Source organism: Protomyctophum bolini (genome assembly GCF_963924005.1).
Source record: "Protomyctophum bolini genome assembly, chromosome: 17".
Taxonomy (NCBI): domain Eukaryota; kingdom Metazoa; phylum Chordata; class Actinopteri; order Myctophiformes; family Myctophidae; genus Protomyctophum; species Protomyctophum bolini.
In genome coordinates, this window is record NC_137878.1 from 28,494,452 (window position 1) to 28,505,290 (window position 10,839).

The 10,839-nt window shown below is 40.8% G+C and overlaps 1 protein-coding gene across 1 annotated transcript; it reads left to right on the forward strand.

Moving 5' to 3' along the window:
• The first annotated feature begins 1,136 nt into the window (after positions 1-1,136).
• On the forward strand, positions 1,137-7,673 carry mrpl24 (mitochondrial ribosomal protein L24). The gene is made up of 6 exons (XM_080786829.1): positions 1,137-1,206; positions 1,482-1,668; positions 3,077-3,172; positions 3,972-4,075; positions 4,626-4,756; positions 5,101-7,673. Exons 2-6 carry the CDS (start codon positions 1,486-1,488, stop codon positions 5,235-5,237), a joined length of 651 nt encoding a protein of 216 aa, XP_080642955.1. The 5' UTR covers positions 1,137-1,206; positions 1,482-1,485; the 3' UTR covers positions 5,238-7,673.
• Positions 7,674-10,839: the final 3,166 nt, after the last annotated feature.

The following is a 10,839-nucleotide window of genomic DNA, read 5'->3' on the forward strand; positions in this document are numbered from 1 at the left end:
AATTCTTCATGGGGGCTACAGCCCCATAGCCCCCACAGACTCGACGTCGTTGAATTTGTCACAATATCACATTTCTCATCTCTTATGAACTTCAAGTTCCAATATGCCTGAAGTGAAAGTGCTGGAGTGGACCCTTAAAAACAAGTAGGCCTATTAAAAAGTATTAATTACAAAGTATTCTTTTTCCTCATATCAATGCATTGCTGTGTTAACATTTAGACATTTCCCCCCCCTAAATTAAAAGATTTTCCAATACTGAACATAGCAGTTCTACAAGCTCACAACACATCACACACGTAACTGTGTAGATCGTATGGTGTAGATCTGCTATTTTAACTATAGCAGATCATCACCTCACTATGCAGCCCTCAAATCTACGCTGCACTGCCAATCCGACTGATATCTCTCTCCTTGTCCCTTTTGTGCCCATATATGAAGATATCTGATGTCATCAATATATGCCCTGATATGGGCATACCCCTCCTTTGTGCCCATATATGGATCTGACAGATTTTATTATGCCTGATTTTTTGATGCCATGACTGAGGTTAGTCAGATAACACATTACATGGGTGAGCATGCACTGGGAACTATATGATTATGGTTTTAGGCGTGAAAGTCACAAATATTCAAAAAAATCACACTTGTGTGAAGTGAGGGTCGCTCTTAACAAGATTAATCATACATGATAGCCTACATCACATTCCGTGCTCAGCCAATCAAATCATCACTATGGGGTACATACAAAGCTGGGCGGGACTGGCGCCCCTCAAAAATACATGGGGTTCTAATGCAGTGGTTTTCAACCCTTTTCATATCAAGGTGATGGTCCATTATTTATTCGGCATTTGAGCCACGGACCAGCATTTGATGACATTTAGCCTCTCAAACCCAAAACGTATAGGCCTAGAATATTTTGTTGTTGAATAACATTTTGTCCCTAATTACATGAAATGAAACCAAATGGACTCCATTTGCTTTAATTTTACACTCTTTTACACTGAAATATCGATAAGGGTCTATTTGGTTGGTTACAAACTCTCCCATCATTTAGCTGGGGAGAACCCCCTCAAGGACCACTCACTGGTGTGTGGTACGTCTTCCCAAACTGTAGGTGGCGATGTATGCTGAGCCGAGTGACGTTTGGCTGCTGTGACGCATTGTGTGCGTGTTGCCGCTGTTGCGTGACTTTGACATCAAGAGGAGGTAAGATATAAATACAGTAAATAGAATAGAATATAAATAGAATACAGTTGATTAACTTGTGATCTGCGGCGTTATATGCTTAGTATATAACTACGGTTATATTTGTCTTAACGGAAAAGCGACATATTCACGCTGTGGACCTGGTAGATTCTAGCATAGACATTACAACGTTCAGAATGCTGGCAGTGGTACATAAATCGGGCAGCAATCTTCAACCTTGCCAGGTTACTCTGGTTTAACCTAAATGCTATTGTGGATTTCTATTAACCCTCCAGGAGAATGAGGCTGACAGCATTCTTATCTATGGCAGCCAAAGCTGTTATCCCCAAAGACTATCGATATGGCACCAGTAGGCCCTGGACCGCCGCTGCAAAGAGACGCAATCCTCCAGGGAAGAAGAGAAATAAGGTGTTTGTGGAGCCCATAGCGGCTTGGGACTGGACTGTTCTCAGAGGTGACACGGTGAGCAAGGAGGGGATTACTTAGCCCCGTTTGGGCAACATCACTCTCCAGTCTCCACGATTGCTCAGAGGCTAGTGAGGTTCCAAACGAGGCTAGGAGGGAATGGGATAACGTGCGTTTAACTCAGTGGTTCTCAACCAGTTTGATTGATTGAAATATTTATTAACAGTATTAATTAACAGAATTACAGTACATTTCAAGCACAAACTCAATACAAAGACTGTTAACTGTGAGTGGACGACCCAATTAAGCATTACACTTGTTTACAAGAGGGTCCACCATGTTCAATTCATCAAAACATTTAGAGACGTACAAATAGACACTTCTATATAGTCAAAGAACAGAACAGGAATTCATCCTGGAGGTAAAAAGGGAAAAGAAACATATACAGTGAGGGGAAAAGGGGGTGGGGGGGATTCAGATTTTACGGGGGCCAGTTTCAAATTGCAGCCGTCCGTAGGTGCCCTTTGAGAGCGGTTTTGAAGGAGTCAAGGGATTCACATGTCTTAATGACTGTTGGTAGGGCGTTCCACATTTTGGTGGCATAGGAGCGAAAATAATTTAGTCCCTTGTTTGTGCCGAATCTGGGGTGTACATTTGTTGCACTCCCTCTGGTGTTGTGGTTGTGGACTTCGTTAACATTAAGGAAGTATTTAGACAGGTACATGGGTATCTTGGTGGTGGTGTATCGAATCTTGTGGACCAGACCCATTGCAAGATGCTGTACTGGGCAGGGGTTCGGTGGGAGAGGCCAAATAGGAGACCTGTTTGTTTTGGGAGGTCTGGAGCATTGTTTTAAGGGCCTTTGAGGTGCTGTGGTGGTCCGGGGCCTTGAGGGGGTACCAGGTGGTCCCCAACTAAATGATGGAGAGTTGGTACTTGGTAACCTAATGGACCCTTATAGACCTTTAGGCTTTAACTCTTGAGACCGTAAGTAAAACAAATGCATTATTTTGATCGTTTGCCTGTTTATCCTATGGTACCACTTCAGTACAGCATGGAATTGTGCAATACAGAATAAATAATGGGCTTTGATATGAAAAGGGTTGAAAACCACTGGTTTAACTGCCAAACCAAATTGACCCTTATCGAATTCACACATGGCAGCTGTCTGTGTGTGTGCGTGTGACATGTGTGTATGGAAATACTGTAGAGTTCCCAGTTCCAGTACTGCATCTGCAGTACTGTTGTTTTATGGTGTTGTTTTATGGTGTCTGACTTACAAATAAAATAACGTGTGTGTGTGTGTGGGTATGATTGATTATGACTCTGAACTCTGTGTGTGTGTGTGTGTGTGTGTGTGTGTGTGTGTGTGCGTGTGCATGTGCACGCGATATCTGTAAATCTGAACAATGCATGTAAAACTGTGTAATGTGTAAAAGTGAATAGTGTGTCCCTTTTCCCACAGGTTGAGATTCTAGCAGGGAAAGACAAAGGAAAACAGGGAAAGGTGACCCAAGTCTTCAGACACAGAAACTGGGTTATCCTGGATGGACTGAATACAGTAAGAAAACACAACCCTATTAGTTGAGATACCCACTATCCAGTACAAGTACTCAAGTACATTTGCACTGTGTATACAACATAACTTACCCCTGAATAAGATGAGGACAATGTGTTTTTTAGATTGTAAATTTAACATCACCTGCTGAAGTTTGCCCAATGTCATCGTGTTCTTTTAAGTGGCGTTTCAGTTTCATCTCCTTGTGTCTGGTATTTAATAAATCACATGCACTTTGTCAATCATCTTTACATGTTATAAATTTGGAGTTTGCTGTTCTCCTGCCATTAGCACTGCAATAAAGTGTTGCACGTCAGTAGGAAACAAATTAATTATAAAATGTAGCTATTTAGTAGGCTACAGACTTACAAAGTGAATGAATGGCAGCAGCACTATAATCATCACCACCAAGTGCCATCATAGTTAAATAACGGCTTGATTCACAGATGACAACCTTTTAGTTTTGCACCATACTGCAGTGACTGTTGCTATGACAGAACTACTGCATCATATAATTACTCCTGTGCTCCACCAGAGAGCGCCAGATAGCATGACCGGGAGACTCACCAGTCTGATGACACAGGCTGTTTAGACCTCAGGCTCCAGGAATCAGTTGTACCACCTCACACTAAGTTCAAACTTAGCCTATAGTTATAGCTTAAATTTAAGCTATTACTTACATTTAAGATATTACTAGGCTAAGTTTGAACTTGGTGTGAGATGGTGCAACTGGCTCCAGTAGTATAATTTAGAGAACTTTATTTTGATTCAATTATTTTGCGAAAATGATTTTCTGCCTCAGCATTTCAGATTCATTGGCAAATCTGGTGATTACCGTGGGACCTACATTGCCAGTGAGGCCCCAATTCTACTACGTGACATTGCCCTCATCGACCCCTCAGACAGGTACATTTATTCCAATGCAAAACAAAATAATCTTTCAGCCTTTATTTATTTATTTAAGTACAGTGTAGAGTGACGATGGGACGGGACTGGACTGAGATGCTGAGAATGGTTCATTGCAGAATTGAACTTGGCATTGCTGTGTGCCTTCACCACTGGGCTATCGGGTCACCCCGTAATCTGCCTTTTTATTTTACTTGTATGTCTGTATGCAGTGACAGAATGTTGACTGAACTATTGGTCTGGTTTAAAAAAAACAATAGTGTTGTTTTCTTAGGAAAGTGAAGTTGTCCTTATCTTGCACTGAGGTTTTAGGTAGTCAAACAAGTAAAACTCTTTTAAAAGCATATACACATAAAGACCCCATGGGCAATTTCAGTTCATTCAAATTCAGTGTTTTTAATGGCATCTGTCTCTTTAAACCTGTGATCATGCTGAAATATTGTAACTTGTTATAGCTCTTATTATAAATATTAGACATTTTTTTACACAGGCTGAATTATTTGACCCATTTTTTTATGTTCTTTATGATTCACTGATCTTATTTCTCCAGGAAGCCCACTGAAGTGGAGTGGAGGTTCACAGAAGAGGGGGAAAAGGTCCGGGTGTCTGTAAGGACAGGAAGAATCGTTCCCAAACCAGTCGTTGAGCGCAGGGATGGCATCATACCTCTACAATGGAAGGGTAAGTGTGTGTGTGTGTGTGTGTGTGTGTGTGTGTGTTCATGGTCACAGGTATGTATTCATAAGAGTATTTTCTTATTATGGGGGGAGTAAAAGGGCTTATATTGCTCAATGCTCAACCATACTATTCAGCATAATGTTTGGTATCTCCAGAATCGTCCCAGGTAATTCTGAAACATTTGTATGATAGTCTAGATACAATGTTTGTGTCACTGCTTCAACAAAGTTGTGTAATAATAAAACTCGAATACCTTTCTACTCTAGATGTTAAGGTCAAGTAACAGACAGACCTTTTTCAAATGTGATTAAACTTACCACTTACACAGTATGATTGTGCCACCACAGATGGTCCGAAAGATACCAATCCAGAGGACACTCTTGATAAGACATACATACCATCATTGAAAACCCTAGAGGAGGAGGTGATGGAGAAACTGAACATCCAGGAGCCAAGGAGACAGCGGCGGTCCTACTGGTATTGAGAAGAGACCCTCAGAGACAATTATTACAAATCTCCTATTCATGCACCATCCTATTATCAGTCTGGAAGGGATTCTGAAGGTACAATGATGGTGAGAATCTGTGGAATGTTGCTAAAAGAGTAAAGAGATTGATCATGTAAGCCATCTTCTTTAAAATGCTGGTGTGACATGCAAGGGAGAAATCTCTGGTATTGTCATAGACAGTATGTGAGACGGAGACTCACATACTAACAGTGTTTAAAATGCGATCACAACTTTTTTTTTTTTTTTTCTCATTATAAATAAAACATCAGAAGTAAACAAATTAATTTTAAAGTATTTGGTGTCAGTAAGATACTTGTGTTTATCATGTTCAGATGATTCTAGAAGACTTCAGATTGAGCATGACTTATAGATTTATCATTCATGCTATTTTATTCCAAAATTATCAACTTGTTTCAAGACTGTGGTCTGTAAAATGTGTTTTAACTGACTAAAATATTAGTTAAAAGTTAAAAAGTTATAAAAGATCAGAGTGCATAAAGCATAGGAAGTTGAATTCCATTAGTTACCCTACCATTCAAACGAGTGAATGGCGTCCCTTGAGCAATGAGGACTTCATTTAAGGCATTGAGTCAACACTTGCAGCAGCTAACTGAACCTTTTAAAAGCCGCCTTTCAACTGAGATGGTGAGCTTATAACTGGAGCCAACTTGTTGGTAAAGCTCTAAATTTGGTAGACAAGCTGACATTAAGGTTTTAAAGAACATGGTCAATTGTGTGCCAGAAACAATACTTTGTGTACCATCTGGTCTTGTAAAACAGATGGGATATGTGCGCCAGAACGCACATTATTCCTTGTATTGGCTAAGTATTGCTGCCAGTTTAATGATTTATGATCTTAAAATAGATTGAATAGTCTACAGTAGCCCAGGCATAATGCCCTCAACCACTGTAGTTGTCAAATATGAGTCTCTCTTTCCAATTCGTCTGGGAGAAGGTCTAGTAATGGGACAGAGTACTGCGTAATGTAGATGGTCCAGAAGGAAATGCTTTGGTGCAAGTCGAGTCGGTAGTGCTCACAGTATCCTTATTTGACTTGATATACTGTGGAAATGTAGAAACCAACATGACCCCTCTATGAATGAGTGGCCTATTGTAAGTAATGACATATAGAGAATAATCAATTGAACCAATAGCCTTTAATAACATCTGGTCATGTAAATGTACCCTTTGTTCACAGAGGGATGGATCGCTTAACTGGAATGCTTTATTTCAGCATTGCCCTGCATAGTCGCACAGTGGTGTCTTTATGGTCATTGAGTGGGAGATGGAGCCATTAATTAAATTCCCCTAAAACTGAAATTTTACCTGAACGAAGACATTTACTGAAAATGCATTTACTACTATTTTGAGGCAACCTAGATAATATGAATATTTGCCAATGTGGCCACCTCCACCATACCACATTCATGTTTTCCACCTAGTCATCAGTTCTTTCCCACTCCCTAACTGTTTATTTTATAAAGTATCTCACTTTATGTTAGCCTTTAACTGCCATTTTGTGTGTGTGTGTGTGTTCCTTATTCGGCGCCAGCATCAGTCACTTAAAATACTGTAGATAATGTGTCTATCATTCATCCCTAAGATGTAATGCCATACTTTTCTGTAAGGCTTCTAAGCTCTCGCCCCAATTGTATGTTAGTGAGATAGAAGGGACGAAGAGCTATCTGAGCGATACTTTGTTAGCAGATATACAACCTTACGTTTCACAGTGTGTGTTTGAGCTTGTAGATCCGCTATTTTCGGTGCACGACACCCATGCTAAAAATCCCCCGTAATGCCTATTAAGTCTGTAACCAGTTTTTTGCTCAGTTGTTTGCCACTGATTGATTTATCCAGTATAATGTTACCTCTTGCCAAGTCTCCGGCTGCAGCTATCTTTCATGCCAGATGGTGACACACAAGAAATGGTGTGTCACAGCTATTCAAATTGCGTCATGATTTCATTCTGGCCATACAAAATGTTTGGTCAGTGTAATAATAATATGCTGAGCATGGTAAACCAATGGCTTGGCTGAGCTGGCTGTCTTACTGGAAGAGGGAGTGCAGAGCTACTTACCCAGACTGGTAGCTCTTTCCCAGTTTGCCTCTGCCACGCATCCCATGAGGAGAAAAAAAAGGAGACCGTCAGTGGAAACTGGGTTTTTGAGGTTTCTTTTAAAGGGAGGAAAAGTGATTCAACCACTGGTTGTCTTTCCCACCGTTGCATGTATTGTGGATTCCAGGATGGGATTAAGTTTGTGAGGTGGAAAGTTTGTTTGTGGTCTTGTGCAGTTACACCTGGTTGCTAAGGGATTTATCTCAAGATATATTGCAGTGTCTTAGTATTCTTTCTTACTCATTTATTTGACGCTTTTCTTTTCTTCCACCAATACAGTAAAAAAATTACTTGAGCCTCGATCAGCCTTATTTGAGACGGGTAGACCTAAGTGACCTTTTGAGAATAACCCGATCTTGTAATTATTGTTTCATGGTAAATCGTGGGGGATGCTGGCAAACCATTTAAGTGATACCACAGAAGGTGATTCAAGCAGAGTAGATGAGACCGCACATAAACACAGCAGGCACTAGTCTGTAGTTTAGCTCATGAGTTCATGATGCCCATTCATTCATGGTAGCTAATTAATCCCAGTTGTAGATGCAGTATGCTGATCCCCGTAATCGTAGAATATAAATATTGGATCAGTTTTACTTGTTTGATAACAAAACAATTATAACGCCCATACCCCACACTATTACGAGTTGTATTTCACTTTGAAACACTCCTGGGGTCATTTTAACATCTACTCTAGAAGATGGGATAGTTAGATACCTTTATTGATCCTGTGGGGAACAGGATTCAGGCGCCAGAAGCCAGCACAGCAGTACAAGCTATGATTAGGACAAAGAAGTACTACGGTAGCCTACAGAAAATCTTAATATTGAATCAAGCAACTTAAGAAACTGGGGTGTGCACACACAAAGCTAGAGTATACAGACAGATGTGGTTTAAAGTGAAATACCCCTTTAACTTATTTATGAATCTCTCATGGCTTGATAGCATTACTTTCTCATTGACATAAAAAGGGGATAGGCCTATATTGCTTCCCTTCATTTCTGTCAGGACATTAAACATAAAAACAGAACCTCCACACTACTCTCAAGTCACTTGTTGACTTTAGCTCAGTTACAGTATAATGGTGGTGTGTAATTATAGTTTTGAAGTTGCAGGAACTGTAGCCACAGACTAAGCCAAGGGTGAATAAGTATTTGTTTAACAGTTCCATAAATTGATTATTGTAGTGTAATACTCGCCTATTACTACCATGTTGCACATTAGAGGGCTGGCTCATGTAGTCAACCCTGTTTCCACTGACAAGCCTTTATGGTAAGCCTACGTAAATTCATCACAATCCTTATTGCCATCTGCAACTAGTCAGAAATTAGTGATAGGAGAGAGCAAGGTAGTCGCAAGCTATACGCAATCAGATTACCTCTCCCACTTTCATTAAGGTTCATCCACTTTCATTCACTCCTCTCTGCCTTCTCCTTATCCACTGCTAATTCCTCTTTCGATTGTGCTAGGATTCAGACCTCTGCCAAGAACAGGACAGGCAGCTGTCATTTCACGAGATCCTTTGTGTTCTACACACTGTACAACATTCGGGGGATCAGACCCTTCTTCACGAAGGAGTCTGCCTGAGTGCCCAGCTCCTTACCTAAACTCCTACAACTGGATCAAACTGCTCTCGCACACCTCGTCTTCAACACCCCTACATTTTCACATGTCTTCCACCTTTGTTAATTTCACTGGCTTCCGGTTACAGTGCAATTAAAAACACTGGTGATGATCTACAAGGCAATCAAGGGCACGGCATCCCGTCCCACTACCTTCAGGACATGTTCCACTTCCCTATACCTCTTCCCACACACTTTGATCAACACAGGATGACTGTGCCTCCCTTCCCTACAACACCCTGGTCAATGCTCAAAGCATCCTAAACTCTTCTCTCTCCTGGCTCCCAAACAGGGATGGCAGACTCACTCCCCATCGTCCGCTGCAGTCTGGAAACTCACCTCTTTTGACTCTACCATACCCTAGTACGCCTCATTCCTTTATCACTTCTGGTTTCCTATTTTTTTTATATAAATGCTACTTACTATGCAGATATACTGTATATCTTTTACTTGTTAAATAGACATTCTGTTTGTACACAAAAAAAAACAATTTACTCCTGCATGCACATTGTTGGACAAGAGCATCTCCTAAATGATGAAATGTAAATTGTGAATTGTCTACCGAATATATAAACCCAACAAAGTTGCAGTATTTTCCCCATAGCAACAAAGAGGGAGAATGGAGGCAGACTGTCTATGAAATGATTTTCCGCACCATTACATCACCGCTGGATCATCAACTCTATCATCCATATGTCTAGGTGAGTTGAAGTTGTCTGTCCACCAGACAGTTAAGCCAGTGTCTTGATGTTAAATTCCTCAGGTGTCCGCCACCTCACACGGGCTGCCAAGGCGGCAGACGATCACTACAAAGTGCCATTCACTCCCTATAGCGGACGCAAGTGTCATTAATTAGCCAGAGGCCGCTATGCTTATTTGATGGTCCTTGGCATGGGATTCCCAGCATCTTGGCAGCAGAAGTATTTTTACGGTGTCAGGTTATTACTACCAATAATGTTACCAGAATTATTTCTGGTCAAATAATAGTCAAATAATAGACATTAGTATTCCAAATATATATATCAAGCTGTTTATTTCCTAAGGCTAAATTTTGTAAATGGATGCTATTATGACAATCCAGTGCAGACTATAAACACATTCTTAGCCCAGGTGTGAGCTTTCTGATCAGATAGGGCACAACAATCTTTTTCGGGCATCTACAGAAGATATCAGTAACGGTATAGACAAAAGTTACCGGTACTCCACTTGTCTGGCAATATTAAAAAGGTAAAACTTGTTACTTTTCCGTATAGTCTATTTAGTGTGTTGTATACTGTAGGCTTAGGCTACTCTGTGATGCTCATGATCCAAATTTAACATGACTGTCGCGTACACTGCCGAGTGTACCACTTAGGGAAAGGTGACTTTCATCCTCCTTGTGTTATCCTTATTTGACCCTGGAAAGGGGAAACATTCACTTACGTTGTAGAAGAGCCAAGAGTTTACCCAGCACAAAAGCCCCAGTACTGTTCACAACAGAGAATCAATAGTGATGTGTGACAGCTCCCGCAATCCCAGTTTTCATCCACGCATGGCCCATGTCTCTGTGAGTTGAAATTGTCTGCCCAGACTTGATGTTAATTCTTCATTACCAGTACAGTATCTCTGTATTGTAGTGTAGGCTACTAGGTTTTACTGTACAATGCTCTGTGATGCTCAAGGATTTTGTGGTACATAATTGTTTGCTACATCTTGTGCATACATGTGGACATTAACAATATAGCCTCTTTAGGCATTTAACTGGCACTCCTATAGGCCATAATGTGTGACAGCTCCCGCAATCCCAGTTTTCATCCACGCATGGCCCATGTCTCTGTGAGTTGAAATTGTCTGCCCAGACTTG